This window comes from Callithrix jacchus, chromosome 22, assembly GCF_049354715.1.
Source record: "Callithrix jacchus isolate 240 chromosome 22, calJac240_pri, whole genome shotgun sequence".
NCBI lineage: Eukaryota > Metazoa > Chordata > Mammalia > Primates > Cebidae > Callithrix > Callithrix jacchus.
In genome coordinates, this window is record NC_133523.1 from 34,705,060 (window position 1) to 34,730,024 (window position 24,965).

General features: G+C 53.7%; 2 protein-coding genes across 2 annotated transcripts; one reads left to right on the forward strand and one right to left on the reverse strand.

Moving 5' to 3' along the window:
• The first annotated feature begins 15,400 nt into the window (after window positions 1-15,400).
• Window positions 15,401-20,254, forward strand: NCCRP1 (NCCRP1, F-box associated domain containing). The gene is made up of 6 exons (XM_002762093.5): window positions 15,401-15,747; window positions 16,470-16,532; window positions 16,609-16,660; window positions 17,560-17,655; window positions 18,757-18,895; window positions 19,022-20,254. The coding sequence occupies exons 1-6, from the start codon at window positions 15,420-15,422 to the stop codon at window positions 19,160-19,162; spliced, it is 819 nt and encodes a 272-aa protein (XP_002762139.1). The 5' UTR covers window positions 15,401-15,419; the 3' UTR covers window positions 19,163-20,254.
• Window positions 20,255-21,592: 1,338 nt separating this feature from the next.
• On the reverse strand, window positions 21,593-22,339 carry SYCN (syncollin). The gene has a single exon (XM_035284372.3). The coding sequence runs from the start codon at window positions 22,328-22,330 to the stop codon at window positions 21,593-21,595; it is 738 nt and encodes a 245-aa protein (XP_035140263.2). The 5' UTR covers window positions 22,331-22,339.
• Between the last annotated feature and the right edge of the window lie 2,626 nt (window positions 22,340-24,965).

Below are 24,965 nucleotides of genomic sequence, written 5' to 3' on the forward strand. Positions count from 1 at the left end.
GGGGGATTAACTGAAGCTGGCTGGACTGGAGCTGCTGGCTGCAGAGAGACCCCCTGTGAAGTGCATCCCTCCACACAGGAGCCCTGGGCTGAGCCCACGCTGGGGGGATCGGACTGGCATGGAGGTGGCCATGCCACCACTGCTGCCACTACATTCCGGCACTTCACACCAGAATGCCGGGCTTCACACCAGAGTGCCGGGTGTCACACCAGAGTGCCGGGTGTCACACCAGAGTGCCAGGCGTCACCTGCACTGTTACCAGGCAGGCAGTGGGGCACGGGAAGAGCCAGGAGTGAGCCTCCATCCCTTGGCACCAGAGACCTCAGCTGGTCCTGTCAGGAAGTGAGTAGCCAGGGCAGATTCCAGGTTAGTCCATGCCTCTGGCCCTCCACTGCCAGGGCCCCGCCCTGCACAGGTCCTGACCCAAGAATTGGGGCACTGTGTGTGTGGCAGGGCCTATGCCAAGTGCAGACACAGCCTACATGGATTATCAGAGAGTGAATCCAGCGGTGCAAGCAGCTGTGCTCTGTGCAGTGTGTTGGAGGCCTAGGTGAGGTGGACGCCTTTCTGGAAAAAAAAAATGCTAACGTTGGCAGAAGAAGAAATAGAAAACAAGACCAAAATAACTGCCTCCTCACTGCACACACTCCAGAATAAATAAAAAGCTTCAGGCTCGAATCCACTTTCAAATGAGATTTACCACGCTCTGAAGGAGCAGGTAATTCCTCCTACCATGTACAAGTTGTTCCAGAAAAGGGGGAAAGAGGTGGTTTAGGAGGCCGCCATAACCACAGTTCCAGACCCAGATGAGGACGGTGAAGAACTGAGCTTGTTGGAAACATGCTCCGTGCCACAAAGAAAAATTAGCACTGAGACAAAGGATCTTTCAGCTAATTTTACTTTGCACTACAGGAAGGTGCCATCGCTAGCCATTTTGCCACTAGAGTACAACCAACAAAGGAAAAGCAGACTTATTTATCCCTTACGCATTTGGGGTCGTCTTTACTGCTGGGTCTGAGCTCCATTGGCTGGAACCAGACCTCACAATCTAAACAAAAACCCAATTGGCTAACAACTTGAAACTTTTCTAAACAGTTAAGGGGCGTAGGCTGTGAGCTGGGACATGCCTGTGAGCACATCCAGAACAGATGTTTTTAAAGTACAAGGACGTAGAATATACTACGTTCCTGTAAGCAGCTACATAGGATACGGTTTAACAGAGTTACTAGCAAATTTGTTCTTTAACAAGAAAGGAAACTTTGAAGAGGAACTTTTACTTCCACAGAGCGTCTCAGAAACATGAGGCTCACCGCCCGGGTGTCCAACAACCCCACAAGCACTGAGAACAGCCCTAGGAGCTGGCCACTCTCCTGCTGAAGAAACCACGGGCTTGGAGACAGGAGGTCCCTTGCCCAGTCACATCTGTGACCCCACAGTGACTGCTGGTTTTGGTGCCTTCAGTCACTCACTGCAGGTTTGCTTCGTTTTGGTTTTTTTAGAGAGACTAAATGTTACTGTGTTGCCCAGGCTGGTCTCGAACTCCTGGCCTCAAGCTGTCCTCCCAATTCAGCCCCACAAAGTGCTGGGATTACAGGTATGAGCCACCGTGCTTGGCCCACTGACTGCAGTTTGAAGGCATGGTTCTGGGTGGCCATGACGTGAAAGCTGCCCGAGGCCCCGTTCCTCTGCCTGTGCCTCCTGCTGCTGTTGCCACTGCAAAAGGGGTTCCCACCAGGAGCCAGGAAAACAGACCCCAGCTAGAGTTGTTTCAATGGCAGGGATTTAGCACAGGTGGTTGGATCATTACAAAGCTTTGAGAAGGCTGGAGGAGCCGCATAGGGCCAGGTGCCCAGCGATCATTAAATGCAGGAGGCTGATGCCACCTGTGTGGTTGCAGCAACAGAAGGGGCAATGGCATTCCCCAGACCCCAAAATGCCACTCTCACCTCTGCCTGGCCAGAGCAGAATGGCCAATTCCAGCTTCCCGCCCTGTCCTCTCACCCAGGAGCCTCCACTGCAGACCCTACACCCACCAACCTAGGAATCTACAGATCCATGTTTCAGGCATCCGCCTGGAGCGGGACAGGACATTGCTTAGGACAGGGCGGCTCCAGAGGATCCACTCTGCCCACATTTAATTGACCAGCCAAGGCACCGCACGGGAATGAATCACACTCGGCTGGATCTGCCCGTCCAGGGGCTGGAGGTGTGTTTATGGAGACCCAAAATAAACAATGCAACCAGGTCGGTTCTCACAATGTGGTTCCCAGACCAGCAGCATCCCTGGGCACGTACTGGACACGCAAATAAATCCCAGGGCACCACCCCAGCTGCATCAGACACTGGTGGGGCCTAGTGATCTGTATTTAACGTGCCCTCCGGGGCGTGCTGGTGCCCACTCAGGTTTGGGAACCCTGTGATCCACAACTTCTCTCCCATGTAAGAGGCCCACCTGTGTGGGAGTCCGAGTCATCAGTACCCTGGGCTCCTTCCATCTTTTTCCTTCCTCCTGGGACACCTGCCTCTTCCCAGTGGTATTAGAGGACTCCTTATGCCCAGAAGCGGGCACAGGGAGAGGAGGGCACTCCTCCTTAAGGACTGACCCAGAGGGTTCACCATTGCTTCATTGGCCAGAGCTTAGTCACGCAACCGCACCCAGAGGCAAAGGAGTCTGGGAAATGTAGTTTTTATTCTGGGCAGCTGTGTGTCTAACACAAATTCTATTACCATACAGTCAGGATTCTCCACCCTTGCTATTCATTAGATTGGCTGGGCTTAATCCTGGAAATTCTGATTTAGTGACAGAGAACCCAGAGGCAGACCCAGATGTGTAAGGAGCTTCATAAACGATAAGGAGATTTAATATCATGCTGGGGGCTGGGGCGGCAGCTCACGCCTATAATCCCAACACTTTGGGAGGCCAAGGCAGGCAGATCGCTTGAGGCCAGGAGTTTGAGACAAGCCTCGGCAACAAAGCAAAACCCTGTCTCTACTAAAAATACAAAAATTAGCCGGCATGGTAGCAGGTGCCTATAATCCCAACTACTTGGGAGGCTGAGCCAGGAGAATTGCTTGAACCCGGGAAGTGGAGGTTGCAGTGAGCCAAGATCATGCCATTGCACTCCAGCCCGGGCAACAAGCGAAACTGTCTCAAAAAACAAAAAACAGGCCGGGCGTGGTGGCTCATGCCTGTAATCCAAGCACTTTGGAGGCCAAGGCGGGCGGATCACCTGAGGTCGGGAGTTCAAGACCAGCCTGACCAACATGGTGAAACCCCATCTTAAAAAAAAAAAAGCCATTGATCAAAGACTGGCTGTGTTCAGGAGCTTTGCTAAGCTCCCAGTTTTGCCCCATTTAACCCCTGTAGTGGTTACCACCCTCCTAAAAAAAAAAGATATGTTTTCCTCTCCAAAAAAAAGAGAGGTCCTCCCTCCCCACCCCCGCCAACCAAAAAAAATGATAGGTCCACGAGAATCTATGAGTGTAGCCTTATTTGGAAAAAGGGTCTCTGCAGATGTGTCCTGAGTTACGGGTATGGAAATGAGGTCACCCTGGTGTATGCAGGTGGGCCCTAATCTACTGAAAAGCATCCCATAGAGAAATGCAGAGGGGGGGTTGGGGCGCACAGAGAAGCAGCCCACGCGAGCACCAGACGTAGGTTATGGTGACGACATGCAGCTGCGAGTCAGGAAATGCCAGGGGCCTTCCAGAAGCCAGAAGGGGCCAGGAAGCATTCTGCCCTGAAGGCTTCAGAGGGAGGAGGGCCCTGTCCATGCCTGCACTTCAGACTTCGGCTTCCAGAACTGAGAGCATACGGCCAGGCACGCAGGCTCATTCCTGCAATCCTAGCACTTTGGGAGGCTGAGGCAGGTGGATCACTTGAGGCCAGAAGCTCGAAACCAGCCTAGCCAACATGGTGAAACCCTGTCTTTACTAAAAACACAAAAATTATCCAGGTGTGGTGGCAGGCGCCTGTAATCCCAGCTATTCAGGAGGCTGAAGCAGGAGAATCACTTGAACAGGGAGGTGGAGGTTGCAGTGAGCCACTACTGCAGTCCAGCCTGGGGTGACAGAATGAGACTCCATCTAAAAAAACAAAAAAAGCCAGGTGTGGTGGCTCACGCCTGTAATCCCAGCACTTTGGGAGGCCGAGGCAGGCAGATCACAAGGTCAGGAGATCAGGACCAGCCCGACCAACATGGTGAAACTCCATCTCTACTAAAATAACAGCAATTAGCTGGCGTGGTGGTGGGCACCTGTAATCCCAGGTACTCAGGAGGCTGAGGCAGGAGAATTGCTTGAACCTGGGAGGTGGAGGTTGCAGTGAGCCCAGATTGCGCCACTGCACTCCAACCTGGGCGACAGAGCAAGACTCCATCTCAAAAAAACAAAACAAAACAAAAACAAAAAAACAGAACTGAGAGAATATAGGCTGCTGTTTCAAGCCACCTTGTTTGGAATTTGCGATCGCAGCCCAGGAAAGGAGGCCCTCCTCGCCGCCCTCTGCGGAGGTACCGCACCTTCCTCAGCCTGCTTCAGGAGCAAAGACGTCAACCCGAGCTTGCACAGCCAGGAAACGATAGAGACGGGGTTCGAATCCTGGCATCGGGCCTGGGAGTCCTGCGCATCCTCAGCATGCCACACCGAGAAGCTGCTCAGGGCTCCCTTCACTGCCCCACGCACGGGACCACAGTTAGGAACCGAAAAGCACCTGTGTCTTCCCAGGTGGCCGGTCACCGAAAGAGAGCAGGCCCCAAGCCGCAGACTCCAAAACAGAGGCTGTCACCCTCGGGTGTGCCGAGGAGACTCAGGGAGGAGTGGTGTTGGCTGGGGAAGAGATGGGACAGCAGGGCCCTGGACTGCACTTGGGGGACATGGGCGCAGCCTAGACTCACGCTTGGGGACTGCTGGATTATACAAAAGTGAATCCCTGTTTCCTCTCTCCCTGCGTTTTTTTTTTTTTGTTTTTGTTTTGTTTTTTTGAGACAAAATCTCGCTCTGTCACCCAGTCTGGAGTGCAGTGGTAAGATCTCAGCTCCCTGCAGCCTCCGCCTCTTGGGTTCAAGTCACTCCTGCCTCAGCCTCCTAAGTAGCTGGGATTACAGGCACGAGCCACCATGCCTGGCTAATTTTTGTATTTTGTATAGGGTTTCATCATGTTGCCCATGCTTGTTTTGAACTCCTGACTTCAAGTGCTCTGTCCGCTTCAGCCTCCAAAGTGTTGGGATTACAGGGGCCCTTTCCTGGTTTCTAGCTCTTTGTGTATCTGCTCTCTCTGCCTCTCCCTGAACTCTTCCCTCCTTCTACCCAACTTCATTCCTGCCTCTCTGTCGCCCCCTGCAGGGTGAAGTGGGCTCACAGCCCCTCCACCTCACAAACCACTGTGGTTTGTATCTGGGCAGGCAACACCCACCCCAGCCCACCTTTCTTCCACCTCCTACCCCTCCCGACCTGGCTGCACTTTTCCTCCACAGCCCTGATAGAGAGCCCAGAATCTGCTCCCCCAGCCCTAGGTGCCCACCCGTTCCAGGACACCAGCCCTTCTCCCTCTACCAGCGGGCTTGGACCCCGGGATGTGCTGACTCCTGGGGGTGACAGGTTTTGCAGCAGGTGCGGTGGGATCTAGGCTTGGGCAGGTTGGACGCGGTGGGTCAGAGGCTCTTCCTCCCGCCGCCCAGCCGGGCCTTCCTGCCCTCCCTGCCCAGCAAGCAGGGCAACATCATGTCAGCCCTGAGCTAGGGACAGATGACAAACAGACCAAGGCCCTCCCTGGTGAGCGTGGCATCCAGGCAGGGTGAGAGATTGTGACCCAGTGAACACAGCCACATGCTCAGATGTATTTACAAAGCATGCTGAGTGCGAGAAACAGAACAGGGCGTGATAGGGAATAGCCGCGGAGGGAAGTGTACCTGGCCTGGGAACGGCCCAGCTCTCTTTCTATGTACCAATAGAAAACAATCACCAACCCATCTCGTCAGGCAGAAAAAAGCCAGAAGGATGTGTTCCTTACGACAGGTGACTGGTTTGGTTTGGTTTTGTTGAGACAGTCTCTGTTACCCAGGCTGGAGTACAGTGGCGCGATCTCGGCTCACTGCAGCCTCAACCTCCCAGGCACGAGCCATCCTCCCACATCAGCCACCCAAGTAGGTGGAACCACAGGCACGTGCCACCACATCTGGCTGTTTTTTTTTTTTTGTTTGGTTTTTGTGGAAACAGGGGTCTTGCTATGTTGCCCGGGCTGTTCTCAAACTCTTGAGCTCAAGCCATCCTCCCACCTCAGCCTCCCAAAGTGCTCTAATTACAGCCACTGCGCCAGGCCAGCTTTTTTTGTTTTGCTTTGTTTTGCTGAGACAGAGTCTTACTCTGTCGCCCAGGCTGGAGTGCAGTGGTGCGATCTCAGCTCACTGCAACCTCTGCCTCCCAGGCTCAAGCAATTCCCTGCCTCTGCCTCCTGAGTAGCTGGGATTATAGGCACGCACCATCACACCTGGCTAATTTTTGTATCTTTAGCAGAAAGGGGTTCCGCCACATTGGCCAGGCTGGTCTTGAACCCCTGACCTCAAGTAATCTGCCTGCCTCGGTCTCCCAAAGTGCTAGGATTACAGGCATGAGTCACCGCGCCTGGCCTCAGCCAGTTTTTATAATTTCATTCAGTTCCCTGGTTGTCGACAAGGTGATGCTTCCCAGATTCTCACCTCAGCCCTGATCCCTCTCTCAACCCCAGGCTGTACATCCAGCTTCCCCCGGCGTCGCCCCGTGGATACTTCGGTCGTACAACATATCTGCATGCAGTAGTTGGATTCTTAAGAACCCACTCAAAGAGCTGCCGCATCCTCTGGCTGACCTCATCTCCCCTTCATTCTCTTCACCCCACTCTGGCCTCCCTGCTGTTCCCCAACCCAACAAGCTCTGTCCCACCTCGACACCTTTGCACGGACTATTCCCTCTCCCAGAATGTTCCTCTTCCAGGCGTTTGTGCAGCCAGTTTCTTCCCCTTCTTCAGGTCTGTGCTCAAGTATCACCTCCTCAGAGAAGCCCTCCCTGACCACCCCATCTGGTCAAGGCTTCCACCTGCGCTTCCCTGCCCTATTCTTCACCTTCAAAGCACTTAGTTCTGCTTTTCAATTAGCTAGTTACTTGTTGACTTGTAAGTAGTTAATTAACCTCCCTTCCCCTACAAGGCTGCAAGCTGCACTGGGACAGGAATAGCGTCAGTTCTTTTACCAGGTTACACCACCGTGCACAGGGCTTGGCCACTGAAGGCATCTCTTAAACCTCTGTTGAAAGAACAGGTGGCAGAAAGAGCAATGAGAGGCTCTGGACCTTGTTTGCTTTATAAAAATTATACTTTCACCAGCCTCGGCAACATAGAGAGACCCCCATCTCTATAGAACATTTACAAATTAACTGGGCCTGGTGGTGTGTGCCCGTGATCTCAGCCACTTGGAGGGCTGAGGTAGGAAAATCGCTTGAGCCCATGAGGTTGAGGTTACAGTGAGCTATGATGGCACCACTGCACCCCAGCCTGGGTGACAGAGAGAAACTCTGTCTCAAAAAAAGAAATTACACTTAGACTGGGTAGGGTGGCTCGCGTCTGTAATCCCAGCACCTTGGGAGGCCAAGGCGGGCAGGTCACTTGAGGTCAGGAATTGGCCAGCCTGGGCAACATGGTGAAACCTTGTCTCCAGTAAAAATACAAAAAAAAAAAAATTATCCACGTGTGGTGTCATATTGCCTGTAATCCCAGTTACTCAGGAGGCTGAGGCAGGAGAACGGCTTGAACCCAAGAGGCAGAGGTTGCAGTGAACTGAGATTACACCACTGCACTCCAACCTGGGCAACAGAACGAGACTCCATCTCAAGAAAAAAAAAGAATTACACTTTAAAGTGTAATACTGAGGCCGGGCTAGGTGGCTCACACCTGTAATCCTAGCACTGTGGGAGGCCAAGATGGGAAATCACCCGAGGTCAGGAGTTCAAGACCAACCTGACCAACATGGTGAAACTCCATCTATACTAAAAAATACAAAATTAGCCAGGTGTGGTGACCCATGCCTGTAATCCCAGCTACCCGTCGGGAGGCTGAGGCAGGAGAATCATTTGAACCTGGGAGGTGGAGGCTGCAGTGAGCCGAGATCACACCACTGCACTCCGGCCTGGGCAATAGAGCGAGACTCCCTCAAACAAACAAAAAAGAAAGTGTAATACTTAAGAGAAGTAATACACATACGTGATGCCAACTTCAAAAGGTTCAAAGGCCGTAGAGTACAAAGTCCTTGTCCTCCCTCATCTGTCTTGGCCGCCACCAGATCTCAGTCCCAGAGTCTCTTTCTGGAAGAGACCTGACAACTCCTCACTGTGTGTGTGTGTGTGTGTGTGTGTGTGTGTGTGTGTGTGTGTTCTTCTTCCTCAGCATCCATTCGAAGCACTTCCATTTGAAGCAAAGCCCACTGTTCCATAGCTTGCTTTTATACCTTATAATTGCCTTGTAGATATTTCCTTATTAGCAACATAGAATTGCCATCCTGTGTCTGTTTTGTTTCTCACTGAGGTATGATTTACATACAATAAAATACGCCCATTTTAAATCCACAGTTTGCTGTTTTGACAAATGGATACACCCATGTAATGACAACTGCAGTGAAAATGGAACCTTCTCGTCAGCCCACAGTGCTCACTCTCGCGACTTTTTGCAGTGAAACCCCACCAGCCTCCTGAAATTACAGACCTGCCAACTTAGAATCTGGATGAGTTTTGCTTTTTTCCGGAACTTTATACAACTGGAGTCACATAGTCGGTGCTCCTTTTTGTCTGGCTTCTTTCTATTTATTTTTCTTTAATTTAGTTATTCTGAGACAGAGTCTTGCTCTGTTGCCCAGTCTGGAGTGCAGTGGCACAATTTCGGCTCACTGCAACCTCCGCCTCCCGGTTCAAGTGATTCTCATGCCTCAGCCTCCGAGTAGCTGAGATCACGGGTGTGCACCAATGCCCAGGTAATTTTTGTATTGTTAGTAGAGACGGGGGTTTCTCCATGTTGGTCAGGTTGGTCTTGAACTCCTGACGTCAGGTGATCCACCTGACTCAGTCTCCCAAAGTGCTCAGATTACAGGCATGAGCCACCACGCTTGGCTTCTTTTTTCTTTTTCATTTTTTTGAGATGGAGTCTTGCTCTGTTGCCGCCAGGCTGGAGTGCAGTGGCACAATCTCAGCTCACTGCAATCTCTGCCTCCTGGGTTCAAGCAATTCTCCTGCCTCAGCCTCCCGAGTAGCTGGGACTACAGGCGCACACCACCATGCCCAGCTAATTTTTTTTTGTATTTGTTAGTAGAGATGGGGTTTCACCATGTTGGCCAGGATGGTCTCGATCTCTTGACTTCATGATCCGCCCACCTCAGCCTCCCAAAGTGCTGGGATTATAGGCATGAGCCACCATGCCTGGCCTCTTTTTTCTTTATGCTCTAAAATCTATCACTGGCCAGATCTAGCGACTCACACCTATAATCCCAGCACTTTGGGAAGTTGAGGCTGGAGGATCTCTTAAACCTGGGAGTGGGAGACCAACCTGGGCAACACAGTGAGACCCCCATCACTACAAAACATTTAAAATTGTAAAATAAATACATGAACTGTATCGCCATACTGCCTGGCTCTTTCATTCATCACGGTGTGTTTGACGGTCATCTGTGTTGTGTATGTATCCATACGTCATTACTGGCTGGGCGGGGTGGCTCACACCTGTCATCTAACACTTTGGGAGGCCAAGGCGGGTGGATTGTGAGGTCAGGAGTTCGAGACCAGCCTGGCCAATATGGTGAAACCCCATTTCCACTAAAAATGCAAAAAAAACAAAAACAAAAAACTTAGCCGGTCTTGGTTGTATACGCCTGTAATCCCAGCTACTTGGGAGGCTGAGGCAGAAGAATCGCTTGAACCCGGGAGGCAGAGGTTGCAGTGAGCTGAGATGGCACCACTGCACTCCAGCCTGGGCAACAGAGCAAGACTCTTTCTCAAGGTAAAAAAAAGAAAAACATAATGCACTTGGCTTTGCAGGGCCCCAGCTGTGGCCCTGGATCCCTCAGACTGAAGTAAAAGGGTTTCTTATAGATTCCGGGGCCCATCACAAGAACTGAACCAGACTCTTTGGAAATGCACATTTTTCAGAAGCTCCCTGGGTGAATCTGGCAGGACCTGCAGTAAAGTTTGGGAACTGCTGAGTTTAGGAACCACAAAAGCCCTAAGATGCAAGAGAACAGGTCCTGGAGGCAGGGACGGGAAACCCAGGGCCTTGGATGCTGGCCAAAGAGCCGGGATTTTCTCCTGAGGGCACTGGGGAGTTGTGGAGGGCTTCTGTGGGGGAGGGACTGGGTTCAGGCTTCGGTCCAACCCCTGTGGCTGTCATGCCTGTGGGTGTGACAGCCACAGAGGTTGATATGAAAACACAGCCAGGTTGGGGCAGGTGGGAGGGGTATCAGTCTCTACTCGGCAGACTCTAGTTTTCTTTATTTATTAATCTATGTTTTCAATTTTCTTTTTTGAAATGGAGTTTCAGTCTTGTCTCCCAGGCTGGAGTGCAATGGCACAATCTCAGCTCACCGAAACCTCCACCTTCCGGGTTCGAGCGATTGATTCTCCTGCCTCAGCCTCCCGAGTAGAACTACAGGTGCCCGCCACCATGCCTGGCTAATAATTTTTTGTATTTTTAGTAGAGATGGGTTTTCACTGTGTTGTCCAGGCTGGTTTCGAACTCCTGACCTCGTGATCCACCTGCCTTGGCCTCCCAAAGTGCTGGGATTACAGGTGTGAGCCACTGTGCCTGGCTTTTTTTTTTGAGATAGAGAGTCCCGCTCTGTTGCCCGGGCTGGAGTGCAGTGGTGCCATCTTGGCTAACTGCAACCGCCGCCTCCCCAGTTCAAGTGATTCTCCTCAGTAGCTGGGATTACAGGCATGCACCACCACGCCCGGTTAATTTTTTGTATTTTTAGTAGAGATGGAGTTTCACCGTGTTGTTGAGGCTGGTCTCGAACTCATAACTTCAAGTGATCTGCCCACCTCAGCCTCCCGAAGTTCTGAGATTACAGGCGCGAACCACCAAGCTCTGCCTATTATTATTATTTTTTGAGACAGGGTCTTCCTCCATTGCCCAGGCTGTGAGGAGGTAGTGGCGCCATCTCAGCTCACTGCAACCTCCACCTCCCAGGCTCAAACAATCCTCCTGCCTCAGCCTCCCAAGTAGCTGGGACTACAGGTATGTGCCACTATGCCTGGCTAACGGGGTCTTGCCAAGTCGCCCAGGCTGGTATCCTACCCCTAGGCTCAAGTGATCTGCCCACCTCCGCCTCCCAAAGTGCTGGGATGACAGGACCAAACCATGGCACCCCGCCGCCGCTCTACACATTCCTGGCTGCCTGGCTGCTCTTCCGTCCAGGTCTCTTCTGGCTCCTAGCCACTCCCTGCCCTGGATTCTGACCTGGCACAGCTCTGACTCCACTCACCAGACACTCCTCCTCCTCCACCATCGTGATGATGGTCTGAAGCAGGGCGGGCGGGCAGCCAGGACGAGGGTGCGGGTTTGTGTGTGTGTGGTGGCAGGGGAGCGGCTCTGCCAGTGTTTGCCTGGTAATCTGCTGGGGACTTCCAGTTGCAGTGTTTGTTGATCTGCTCCCCCGACCCCTGGTTTTTCTCCACCCCCCAGGCAAGGGTTAATTCTCAACTTTCCAGGGCAGGCACTTCACCTCTCTTGCCTCAGTTCCCTCCTCTGTCAGTAGAGATACAATTACCAGTTTCCACCTCTGCTGGCTTTTGAAGTTCAAAGAGTCCAGGACTCAATAAATGTAACCATCATCTCCTGCTTGCTTCTGTGTGGACCTGTGTTTTTTTTTCCCCAGGGGTGAATTGTTTTTTTGGTTTTTTTGTTGTTGTTGTTGTTTTGATGCAGAGTCTCGCTCTGTCGCCCAGGCTGGAGTGCTGTCTCGGCTCACTGCAACCCCCACCTCCCAGGTTCAAGTGATTCTCCTGCCTCAGCCTCCTGAGTGGCTAGGACTGTAGGCATGCACCACCATGCCCAGCTATTTTTTTTTTTAATTTTATTTTCTTTTAGAAGAGATAGGGATTTCACTGTGTTGGCCAGGCTGATCTTGAACTCCTGACCTCAAGTGATCTGCCCGTCTCAGCCTCCCAAAGTGCTGGGATAACAGGTGTGAGCCACTGTGCCCAGCCTGTTTTTGTTTTGTGTTTCTTTGAGACAGGGTCTCACTCTGTCACCCAGGCTAGGATGCGGCAATGGGAACTCAGCTCATTGCAACGTTGACCTCCTGGGCTCAACCAATCCTCCCACCTCAGCCTCCTGAGTAGCTGGGACCACAGGTGTGTTCCACCACACTCAAATAATTTATTCGTTTTTCTGTAGAGATGGGGTCTCACCATGTCATCCAGGATGGTCTCAAACTCGTGGGCTCAGGTGATCCTCCAGCCTCAGCCTCCCAAAGTGTTAGATTACAGGTTTGAACAACGGACCCCAGCCCCTGGGGGCAATTTGAATCTGTGTCCCTGTGTATGTTCTCTAAGATTCTGTTTTCGAGTGTCTCTAACTTGTTGTGTACCAGCTGTGCAGCCTTGGGTGAATTACTAGACCTCTCTGTGCCTAGTTTCTTCATCTGCAAAATGGGTGTGACTTCCTACTTATGCCACTTCCTAGTCATTTCTACTTCCTAGGGTGGATATGGAGACTGAATTAATTACCTAGTTAATTACCTAAGTCCCTTGCACCTAATGGACTTACTGCAATGCCTGGCACACAGGCAGCCTCAGTTACATGATCCTCATCACTAGGGTGTGACTTCTGTCCCCCACCCTGAGTGTCTGTGAGTGTCTGAGCTCGTGGGGCAGGAAGTGCCTGTGGAAGCATGTGGCGTGATCTGGGACTGTGTGGGACCCGGTCTGGGAAGGCGGCCTCTGTTTCCTCATCTGTAAAATGGGAATAATAATAGCACTTGTCACGGGGTTGTTGTAGTGGTAAGACCCATCCCAGAGGGCATCCGCCGCCAGCACACAGCTACACACACGTTTGCTGTTACTTTTCTTTTCCTTTTTTTTTTTTTTGAGACGGAGTTTCGCTCTTGTTACCCAGGCTGGAGTGCAATGGTGCGATCTCTGCTCACCGAAACCTCCGCCTCCTGGGTTCAGGTAATTCTCCTGCCTCAGCCTCCTGAGTAGCTGGGACTACAGACACTCACCACCATGCCCAGCTAATTTTTTGTATTTTTAGTAGAGACGGGGTTTCGCCATGTTGACCAGGATGGTCTCGGTCTCTTTACCTTGTAATCCACCCACCTCGACCTCCCAAAGTGCTGGGATTACAGGCTTGAGCCACCGCGCCTGGCTGCTGTTACTTTTCTTTTTCTTTTTCTTTTTTTTGAGGTGGAGTCTCACTCTGTCGCCCAGGCTGGAGTGGTTTCCCCCCAGGCACAGTTTAATGCCCCACTTTGCAGGGCAGTCACTTCACCTCTCTTGCCTCAGTTTCCTGATCTGAAGGTAGTGAGCCACTGAGCCTAGCCTTACTTTTCTTTTCTTTTTTTGAGACGGAGTTTCACTCTTGTTACCCAGGCTGGAGTACAATGGTGCAATCTCGGCTCACCGCAACCTCCGTCTCCTGGGTTCAAGCAATTCTCCTGCCTCAGCCTCCTGAGTAGCTGGGATTACAGGCACGCGCCACCATGCCCAGCTAATTTTCTGTATTTTTAGTAGAGATGGGGTTTCATCATGTTGACCAGGATGGTCTCGATCTGTTGACCTCGTGATCCACCTGCCTCGGCCTCCCAAAGTGCTGGGATTACAGGCTTGAGCCACCGCGCCCGGCCTACTTTTCTTTTACTTATAAAATGCCAATCATAGTAGCACCCACTTTGTCTTTGTAGGAGAATGAAATGAACTTAGAAGCGCTTAACAGAAAGCGCTCACCATGGGCCAGGTGTGGTGGCTCACGCCTGTTATCCCAGCACTTTGGGAGGCCCAGGTGGGTGGATCAGCTGAGGTCAGGAGTTTGGGACCAGCCTGACCAACAGGGTGAAACCTGTTTCTACTAAAAATACAAAATTAGCTGGGCGTGGTGGCGCATGCCTGTAATTCCAGCTACTCGGGAGGCTAAGGCAGGAGAATCGCTTGAACCTGGGGAGGCAGAGGTTGTGGTAAGCTAAGATCGAGCCACTGCACTCCAGCCTGGGTGACAGAGTGAGACTCAGAAAGAAAGAGAGAAAGAGAGAAAGAGAGAGAGAAAAGAAAGAAAGAAAGAAAGAAAGAAAGAAAGAAAGAAAGAAAGAAAGAAAGAAAGAAAGAAAGAAAGAAGAAAGGAAGGAAGGAAGGAAGGAAGGAAGGAAGGAAGGAAGGAAGGAAGGAAGGAAGGGAAGGGAAGGAAGGAGAAGAAGAAAGAGAGAGAAAGAGAAAGCAAGCAAGCAATCCTCACTGTGGTGAATGCTGCTGATCATCAGCTCAGCACCTGAGCTCACCTGGGCCAGGTAGAGGGATGTGGCTGAGGACAGGAAGTGGCTGTGGGCATCTGGCCCTACAGGTTCCTCTGCCATCCCACTTCCTCCACACCTGACATCCTGTCCCCTCGTGCACACTAGCCCTCGCTCCCACCTCCCATGACCTCTGATGGAGGAGGCTTCTGCAGACCCCCACCCTAGTCCCAAGCAGATGTACAGGTCCCCAGAACACCCAGTTGGGGTCACTGCTTCCCTCTCACTGCCATCTTTGTGCCTCCCTGGGTACCCCATCTCTGAGGCTCCTCATCTCTGGTTTTGGATGTCTCTCTGCTCTTCTCACCTTGGTTTTCTGGACAGAACATGCCAGGGCCCCAAGGGGGTATCCCAGGTAAGGACATTTGTCACATGCTCTGCCAGACCCACGCTGGGTCCTCAGCTAACCCTGGGGAAAATTGGGGCAGGAAGTCTGGGGACTTAAGCAGGGGGCTGGGGCCTGGACTCCTGGGTCTGAGGGAGGAGGGGCTGGAGACCTAGAATCCTGGGTCTGAGGGAGGAGGGGCTGGAGACCTGGAATCCTGGGTCTGCGGGAGGAGGAGCTGGAGACCTGCACTCTTGGGTCTGAGGGAGGAGGGGCGAGGGCCTGAACTCTTTGGGTCTGAGGGAGGAGGGGCTGGGACCCTGGACTCCTGGGCCTGAGGGTAGTGGGGCTGGGGGCCTGGACTCCTGGGCCTGAGGGTGGAGGGGCTGGGGGTCTGGACTCCTGGGTCTGAGGGAGGAGGGGCTGGGGGCCTGGACTCTTGGGTCAGAGGGAGGAGGGTCTGAGGGACAAGATCCTCCCCAGACACGCCCCTCCCTTATGCCAGCCGGAGTGCCCTACCCCTTCCCGCTCCCAGTTAACCCCAGCCCAGCGAAACCGGGACAGTCGCGCAGCCTCGAGGGATGGAGGAGGTGCGCGAGGAACGCGCGCTCGGTGGCGGGATGGAGGCCGACGGGCCCGCGAACCCCCAGGAGCTGCCTCCCTCGCCACGGTCGCCGTCACCGCCGCCGTCGCCGCCATCGCCCGCGGCCCCGGAGACCCCCGAGATCCCCGAGATCCCCGAGCTCCCCGAGCCGGAGCAGCCGTCCGAGGCCCACGCGCGGCAGCTGCTGCTGGAGGAGTGGGGGCCGCTGAGCGGGACCCTGGAGCTGCCGCCGCGCCTCACCTGGAAGCTGCTCCTGCTGCGGAGGCCGCTCTACCGCAACCTGCTGCGATCACCCAACCCCGAAGGTGCGGACGGCCCGGAGCAGCCGGGAAGCACCACCTTGACCGTTTTGTCTCTTCTTCTTTTCCTGTTTTCATATCTCTCTTTCTCTCTTTGTCTCTCTCTGTCTCTGCATTTCTCTGCATCCCTCTGTCTCCTTTTCTGTCATTGTGCCTCTCCGTTTTACCCCATCTCTGTCTTGTCTCTCGCTTACCTCTTTGTCTCACACCTCACCCTCCCGCTTTCTGTCTCCTTCTTTCACTCCCCTCTGCCTATGTTTCTCTCTCTCGCTTTTTTTTTTTTTTTTTTTTTGAGATGGAGTCTTGCTGTTGCCCAGGCTGGAGTCAGTGGTGCCATCTCGGCTCACTGCAGCCTTCAACTTCCAGCTTCAAGCGATTCTCTTGCCTCAGCCTCCTGAGTAGCTGGGACTATGGGCATGCACCACCACGACCGGCTAATTTTTGTATTTTTGGTAGCGTCAGGGTTTCACCATGTTGGCGAGGCTGGTCTCAAACTCTTGGCCTCTTTCTCTGGGTTCTTCTCTTTGTCCCTCTGTCTCTGTCTCACCACACCCCCCTTACTCCCCTGGCATCACCCTCTCCCCAGAGCTCTGACTCACTTATCCCTGCCCGGCTGCCCTGACCTGGCACAGATTCCTGCCCTTCCAGTGTAGCCCTGCGGGTGGGGGGGAGGGGGCTGTGGAGGGCGGAGGGGCTGGCTGGAGGCTCCACTCACTTTCGCGTTTCAGGCATCAACATTTATGAGCCAGCGCCCCCTACTGGGCCCACCCAGCGACCCCTGGAGACTCTGGGTAAGTGTTTGGAGGCCGGTTGCTGAGGGTGAGGAGGATCCTCCAGGGTTCTAACCCTTTGCTTCCCAACCTGCAGGCAATTTCCGCGGCTGGTTCATTAGAACCGAGAAGCTCCAGCAGAACCTAAGGTGAGTCGTCAGGACCGCTGGCCTGTGCTCCATTTCCTGCTTTGCCCTTCCTCGCTGTGAGACCTGGAGAAACAGACTTGGCCTCTCTGGGCCTCTATTTCCTGCTCTGTAAACAGCGTTAGCACAAGAGAGAATGTCTGTAAAACACACAGCATAGGGCCCGGCCAGATCTGGCTAGCACCAGTCCGTAGCAGCTGTTACTGGTTTTTGGTTTTTGGCTTTGAGATGAAGTCTCCCTCTGTCGCTCAGGCTGGAGTACAGGGGAGCCATCTCGGCTCACTGCAAACTCTGACTCCCAGGTTCAAGCAATTCTCCTGCCTCAGCCTCCTGAGGAGCTGGGGTTACGGCTGCAAGCCACCATGCCCAGCTCAGTTTTGTATTCTTTGTAGAGACGAGGTTTCACCATGTTGGCCAGGCTGGTCTCAAACTCCTGACCTCAAGTGATCTGCCCACCTATGGTGTCCCAAAGTGCTGGGATGACAGGCGTGAACCACCGCACCTGGCTATTACTGTTACTGTTGTAATTATTCTAAGGCTCTTTCCCTGGGAGGGGGGATCACCCAGGCCACCCCATCTTCCAGGAAACATGCCTTGCTCCTGCGTAGTAGATGAGCTGGTGTGACTCGGTGGCTCGGACAGGCCAAGGCTGGGATCCTGGCTCTGCCACGTTTGCTGCTTGATCATCCTCAGCCTCAGCTTCCACGTCCGTGGCATGGGCTTCGGGATGCATTGTCCTCAGAGGGGCCCATGGGGACTGAGACTGAAAGGTGCTGAGGGAGCACCCCACATGTAGGGACTCAAGCTCTAAGAAAGTGCTGAGACAGGGCTTCCCGCTTCCTGGAGATCCCCGGGACCCCGGCAGATCGCAGACCCCGCCTCTCCCGGCCCCTCGTTCACAGCTGGACGGTGAAGCAGCAGTGCGTGGACCTCCTGGCCGAGGGCCTGTGGGAGGAGCTGCTGGATGACGAGCAGCCAGACATTACCGTCATGGACTGGTGCGTGCCCCTGCCCTGCAGCCTCACCCCCGATCACGCAGGGCTGCCCAGAGCACGAGCTTTACCCCAGTTCCCCGTGCTCTCAGCCCCCATCAAGGCCTTCCTGGTGCCGCAGGCTCCTGCCCTGCCTAGTTTCCTTGAGTCTTTCAGATTTTGAAATGTGCCAGGGAGTGACTGAAGCTGATCCTTATTTCTTTTTCTTTCTTTCTTTTTTTTGAGACAGTCTCACTCTGTCACCCACGCTGGAGTGCAGTAGTGCGATCTCAGTTCACTGCAACCTCCACCTTCCAGGTTCAGGCATTCTCCTACCTCAGCCTCCCTAAGTAACTGGGTGCACACCACCACGCCCACCTAATTTCTGTATTTTTAGTAGAAATGGGGTTTCTCCATGTTGACCAGGCTGGTCTCGAACTCCTGACCTCAAGTGATCTGCCTACCTCAGCCTCCCAAAGTGCTGGGATTACCGGCGTGAGCCACACTGCTTGGCCTATTCCTTATTTCTTAAGAGCCTGTTGCCCTCTATTCTCAAGACAAATTCCTTCTTATTCTTTAGCAGCCACTTACACATTGCTCCACCAGGAAGCCTTCCCTGAAAGCCCCTCAGCTGGGTCAGGTGCATTTGCTCCAGTGTCTTCTGCCCCCCAATCTGTCTATGCCCCCAATTCTGGCTCCAACCCCTGTGCCTGGGTCTCCAATTCCAGCCCCAAATCCTCTTCCTAGGTCCCGAATTCCAGCCCAAACTCCTCTGCCTGGGTCCCCAATTCTGGCCCTGTCCCCTCTGCCTGGGTCCCTAATTCCAGCCCCAAACCCACTGCCTAGGTCCCCATGGCCCTGACCCCTCTGCCTGGGTCCCCCCATCTTGGCCCTGACCCCTCTGCCCACTGCACACCCCGGTCATGGCCATTCCTGGCTGGCATGTTTGGTGGCATGCCCGCCTCCCTCACTGGACTATGAATCCTGTGTGGATGGATGTGGGACTGTCTTGGTCACTGCTATGTTGCCAGCACCCCCCAGCTCAGGGCTGTGCACAGAGTGAGTGGCAGCATGTGTGCTGAATGGGGACCGGGACTGGGCAGCTGAAGGCCTGGACCCCGCCTGCAGGTTTGAGGACAGCCGGCTGGACGCTTGCGTCTATGAGCTGCACGTCTGGCTGCTGGCGGCCGACCGCCGCACGGTCATTGCTCAGCACCACGTGGCCCCCCGGACTTCTGGGAGAGGCCCCCCTGGCCGCTGGGTCCAGGTGAGACTCCCAGCCCCGGGCCTCCACCCCAGACATGTGTTCTCCCAAGACCTCACAGAGGGAGGAGAGCAGGTCCTCAGGTCCTCAGAAAGCGCTCCTCCCTAACTCTGGGTGCTGTCACCACAGGTGTCCCACGTATTCCGTCATTATGGTTCCGGCGTGCGCTTCATCCACTTCCTGCACAAGGCCAAGAACCGCAGGGAGCCTGGTGGGCTGCGGCGGACACGGGTGACCGACTCCTCCGTGTCTGTGCAGCTCCGGGAGTGACTGGCTGACTCCGAGTCTGTTCTGACCCCATGGCACCCCTTCCTGACCTTTAGAAACCCCTAACCCTTAGCCACCTCCTAGTCCCTTTATTCCTGCCTGGCCCCCTGGCTTCTCTCTTGATTGACAGCTTCACACACTCCTGAACAGTGGACTCTGGCCTTTCCCAGCACTCGCTGAGCCCCATGAGGGCAGAGCCACACCTTGCAAATTCAGTGCCTGACAGATGCTCTGGCAGGTGCTCCGTAGATCTCTGTTGAGTGAATGCATAGACACCTGTGCCCAAGGATGCTGAGTGCTTTGAACTCCACTGAAATGAATTGCTCACTGCTGTGTCCCCAGCACCACCCAGCCAAGGACTGTGCACAAGAGTGGGTGGCAGCGAATGTGTGTTGAAGGGGGAATGGAACCATTCGCTTCACTCAGTTCCTGCCCCATTTATCCGCCCCGATCCTGATCTTCCATTACCTTCACAACCCGGGGACCTTCTGACCTTGACCTCTGATCTCTTCACACATCTCCCTTTAGCATCTCCACTTACCTATTCTCTATCTCTCTTTTTTTTTTTTGAGATGGAGTCTCGCTCTGTCACCCAGGCTGGAATGCAGTAACACGATCTCAGCTCACTGCAACCTCCGCCTCCCAGGTTCAAGTGATTCTCCTGCCTCAGCCTCTCAAGGAGCTGGGATTACAGGTGCATATCACCACGTCTGGCTAATTTTTGTATTTTTAGTAGAGATGGGGTTTCACTATGTTGGCCAGTCTGGTCTTGAACTCCTGACCTCAGGTCATCCACCCGCCTTGGCCTCCCAAAGTGCTGGGATTGCAGGCGTGAGCCACATGGCCTGGCCTTTATATCTCTTAAGTCTCAGAATCTGCCCTAGCTCCCTCCTGCTGTCTGCAGTTGTCATCCCCTCAGAGCTCTCCTCCCACCATCTCCTCCGAGGACCCTTTGTGTATCCTCTCCAGCTACCGCAGAGCCTCCAAACCCAGGCATCCATCAAAGTCCTTCATTCATGGGAGAGGTGGGGACACAGACTGCGACCAGAACAGAAATATGGGATGTGGGGATTAAAAGTATTTAACAACCTCTAAGTTCAAGGTCCCAATCTGATCACTTTCGGATCCTAGTCCTAACCCCGGGCGGGGTCCTAGAAGGCCCCCTGCTGTCCCCTGCAGGAACCAGGGAGGGAGTCCAGAGGCCTCTGGGAGGCCAGAAACAGCTCAAGAAAGGGCTTTTTTTTTTTTTGGAGACAGAGTCTCGCTCTGTTGCCCAGGCTGGAGTGCATTGGTGCAATCTCGGCTCACTGCAACCTTTGCCTCCCAGGTTCAAGCGATTTCCAGCTAATGTTTGTATTTTTAGTAGAGATGGGGTTTCACCATGTTGGCCAGGCTGGTCTCAAACTCCTGACCTCAAGTTATCCACCTACTTCAGCCTCCCAAAATGCTAGGATTGTAGGCCTGAGTCACCTCACCTGGCTAAGGAAGGGCTATTTACCGAAAAGGGTGGGGCACATTTCACATTACCATCAGCCCAGGTCCCCCTGTGATTCACTCATATGTCCTTCTGTGGGGGCGTGTCTTTGAACACACCTAAAACCATGTCCCAATCTATGGCGTGTCCTCATCCAAGGCATTGTCCTGGTTACAGGCTGACCCAGGCCCCACCACCCTGCTCTCGCCTCCATCCCACGCAGTCCGGTGAGGACTTGGGTCCCAGGGACAAGCAGATGACAGACTGTATGAAGCAACTGTAGGAAAAGGCTGTATTGCAGGGGAGGTGGGAGAGGGCAGGCAAAACGCTCCTTCTTCTGGGTCTTGGGGCCCAGGAGCAGAGCCCAGGGACAGGCCAAGTGAGGGGCTTAGCGCTCTGTGGAAGCTGCAGTTCAGAGACCAGCAGAGCATCAGCTGCACCTGAAATGTAATCAAGAATTACTTCCAGGGCTCTCAGAGACCCAGGGTCTGGGGGTTCTAGAAGCCTGAGGCCAGGTGGGAGCTGGGGTGTCTGGGTCTGAGGTTCCAAGTTTAGGAACCAGAGATCCTAGACTGGGAGTTTGGAGCTGGGGGTTCTTGGAGTTACTGGGGGACAGGAGTGGCTGGGGAGGGCTTGAGGTGTGACCACTGGATCTAGGTCCCCAGTTTGTGAGCCCAAGGTGGGCTCTGGGGCCTCCAGGGTTGGGTCTGGAGTTGGGCTGTGGGACTGGTTTTAGGGGCTGAGGCTGGTCTAGAGGGTCTAGGGGAGTGGGGAACATAAAGGCTCACTGGGTGTTCCCGTAATTCAGTCTGGGGTCTTGAGGTCTGGGTTAGCTTTAGAGTCTGGGAGTCCCTAGAGTTGGGTCTGGGAGCTTACAGATGTAATGACTGAGGGCTGGGGACTGGCTTCGGTTCTGGGGACTCCAAGGTGAGGGGTCTAGGAACTCTCAGTCCCCAGAATTAGCCAGCCCTCCCTGGGAAGTACAGCAGTGGGCAGGTGGGTAGGTGGAAGATTCCAGAAGGGGTGGAGGGTTGGCTCTGAATCCCAGAGCTGGGGTGGAGAGGTCCCAGGGGCCTGGACTGCAGGTGGAGTGCGGACCAGGTGCTGGGGGTGAGGAGAAGGAGGACCTGGTTTGGGTATGGACTCTGAGACGCGGCCTCAGGACGGGTTGTACTGAGGCCTCCTGGTGTTCCCAGTTCCAGTCGGGAGTTCAGGGGTGCCGAGCAGCCTCGGGGCTTGGGTGGTGGGTGTGGGGGAGTTGTGCGGAGCTGGGGCCGGGGCCTGGGGTGGGCGGCTGGGCACCTGCAGTAGAGCGCGGAGATAGCGTTGGACCAGTCTCCGAAGATGCCCCGGCGGTACTCCTCCAGGCGCGGGTAGGTGCCGGTGGAGAACTTGCGCGTCTTGCCCGCCTTGCCTTTCAGGGACCACACGGTGAGCTCGCAGCGCGGGGCCACCACAAGCGAGGAGGCGGTGTTGGCCCAGTTGGAAGGCAGGTAGGGCAGGTCGGCCCCCGGCTCCAGCGACAGCTCGGCGCCCCCGCAGCAGTTCTCATAGTAGGGGTCGCTCTTGTCATAGAGTTTGGCGCACGTGCGCGTCCCGTCCGAGTGCTTGAGGTCGGCGGGCACCGGGCAGGCGCCCTGGGCGCAGGGCATGACTGCCAAGACCAGGGCCAGCAGCAGCGGGCGCAGCGGGGACATGGTGGCAGTGCCCCGCCGCGGCCCCGCGCGCTTTTATGCACCCGACCCGTGGGAAGGTACAAGCTGCGAGATTTGGAATCAGCGAGGGAAGGGGAGGGCGCCCCTCCCCTTGGAGCCCGGAGACCTGCCTAACTTAGGTCGGAAGCTGACAAGGTGGACGCTGTGTATACAACCTAGCACCTTAAGATGTTAGGTGACAAACAGCATTATAAAGAGGGACAACAGACAGGACTTGAGGAGGAGTCATTTGCAACACAGAGGGTGGCACAGGTTAAAAGACAGAAATGCGAAGAGCTCTTAAAAATTGACAAGGGGGCCCGGTGCAGTGGCTCACACCTGTAATTCCAATACTTGGGAGACTGAGGCGGATAGAGAATGAGGTCAGGAGTTCGAGGCCAGCCTGACCAACATGGTGAAACCCCATCTCTACTAAAAATACAAAAATTAACCAGGCATGGTGGGAAGCTCTGTAATCCTAGCTACTCAGGATGCTGAGACAGGAGAACCACTTGAACTGGGGAGGCAGAGGTTGCAGTGAGCCAAGATCGCACCACTGCACTCCAGCCTGGGTGACCGAGGGAGACTCTGTCTCAAAAAAAAAAAAAAAAAAAAATTGACAAGGGGCTTGCTGGTGGCTCAGGCCTGTAATCTCAGCACTTTGGGAGGCCTAGACAGGTAGATCGCTTGAGCCCAGGAGTTTGAGACCAGTCTAGGCAACATAGCAAGATCCCATCTCTACTGAAAAATAAAATTGGCTCAGTGTGGTGGCACCGCCTATAGTCGAAGCTACTCAGAAAGCTGCGGTGGGAGGATAGCTTGAGCCCAGGAGTTCGAGGCTGCAGTGAGCCGAGATCGTTCACTGCACTCCAGCCTGGGCAACAGAGCCAGAAAAAAGAAAAGAAAAGAAAGAAATGGAACAACCCTCATTCTAAATAAGGAAAGTCTGGGAGGGGAAGGCAGGAGGGGGAAGCTGGGGCAGGTTCTCTCCTTGGGAGGCAGGACCTTGGGAAAGGAGAAGCTGGAGATAAGGAGAGCAGCCCTGGTGGGGTGGGGGCAGGTAGAGAAGGAGATGGGGAAGAGCCCCCACACCCCACCCCCACCAGACTCAGACTGGGCAATCTTCCTAACCACCGCTGGCAATCCAGAATCTGTGAAGTACCAGATAGCAGTATTTGCATAACACGTTAAAAACCTTTTGCAAGACAATGTACCAAGGCTTGAGGAGATATTTGCAATGTTTCAAACAGCACAGCATTACAAGCTATAATATATAGAGTGCACACAGGTTGGGCATGGTGGGTCACACCTGGAATCCCAACACTTTTGGAGACCGAGGCAGGTGGATTACTTGAGGCCAGGAGTTCAAGACCAGCCTGGCCGACATGGTGAAACCCCATTTCTACTACAAAGTACAAAAATTAGCCAGGTGTGATGGCACGCACCTGTAGTTGCAGCTACTCAGGAGGCTGAGACATGAGAATCACCTGAACCTGAGAGACGGAGGTTGCAGTGAGCCAAGATCACATCACTGCACTCCAGCCTGGGTGACAGAGTGAGACTCCATCTCAACAACAACAACAAAAAAGGATATGTAGAAACTGACAAGAAATCACACCTCTGCCTCACACACACTAAGGACAAGCCTAGGAGAGGGAATGAGAGGAAACAGCCTGCCGCTCCCACCCCAGGAGCCAGGAGACTTTCTCAAGTGACATTGGAAATCTTCAGTCTGTAAAACAAGTGGCGGACCTTTTGAGCTGTATACAACTGTAAAACTGGCCTATAGCAAAAAACACAAACCAAACCAAACACCCAAAACCAAAAAACCCACAAATCCTTCTAGGAAAAAATAGACTCAATTCATACCATATAAAATGAGCTCTTACCAATCAGCCAGCAGAAATGAAACAAGGGCCGGGAGTAGTGGCTCACGCCTGTAATTCCAGCACTTTGGGAGGCTGAGGCGGGTGGATCCTTTGAGGTCAGGAGTTCGGGACCCACCTGGCCAACATAGTGAAACCCTGTCTCTACTAAAAATACAAAAATCAGCCAGACATGGTGGCAGGTGCCTGTAACCTCAGCTACTAGGGAGGCTGAGCAGGAGAACTGATTGAACCCAGGAGGCGGAGGTTTCAGTGAGCTAGGATTGCACCACTGCACTCCAGCCTGGGCGACAGAGTGAGTGTGTCTCAAAAAAAAAAAAAAAGGAAAAAAGAAAAAAAAGAAACAAGGCAAAGGAAAAATTAGAGTAGCACAGGAAGGGGAGGGAGATTGGGACCCTTGGGCTGGACTGGGACCCGGATCTCTGGGAGCCTGGCCAGAGCCCTTCCAAGGTTCTTTAGATTCCCAGCGTCTTCCCTAAACAGGATCAAGAGTGAAGAGTGTGGAGGTGCTGATTAGACAGACAAGGGTCTACTGGCTCTGTCAGTACAGGTGTGGGCCTTGCTTTCCTCATCTGTGAAATGGGTAATATTTTCTCCTACACCATAGGAATGTTGAGAAGCTTACAGGGGATGGATGAAGGGACATGGTTAGGAGGACAGCCCATAAAGTCAAATCCCAGCACCTCTACGAGCTTGTACACACGAAGGCTTCAAGGACACGCTGATGGTACCTACCTCAGAGTGCTAGTATG

What these genes read in the sequence shown, in the direction of transcription:
- NCCRP1 (XM_002762093.5), top strand. Translation starts at nt 15,420, where the DNA reads ATGGAGGAGGTGCGCGAGGAACGCGCGCTCGGTGGCGGGATGGAGGCC. An exon ending in GCGATCACCCAACCCCGAAG is followed by an intron (nt 15,748 to 16,469) that starts GTGCGGACGGCC and finishes TTCGCGTTTCAG; the next exon opens with GCATCAACATTTATGAGCCA. An exon ending in GACATTACCGTCATGGACTG is followed by an intron (nt 17,656 to 18,756) that starts GTGCGTGCCCCT and finishes CCCCGCCTGCAG; the next exon opens with GTTTGAGGACAGCCGGCTGG.
- SYCN (XM_035284372.3), bottom strand. Translation starts at nt 22,330, where the DNA reads ATGTCCCCGCTGCGCCCGCTGCTGCTGGCCCTGGTCTTGGCAGTCATG.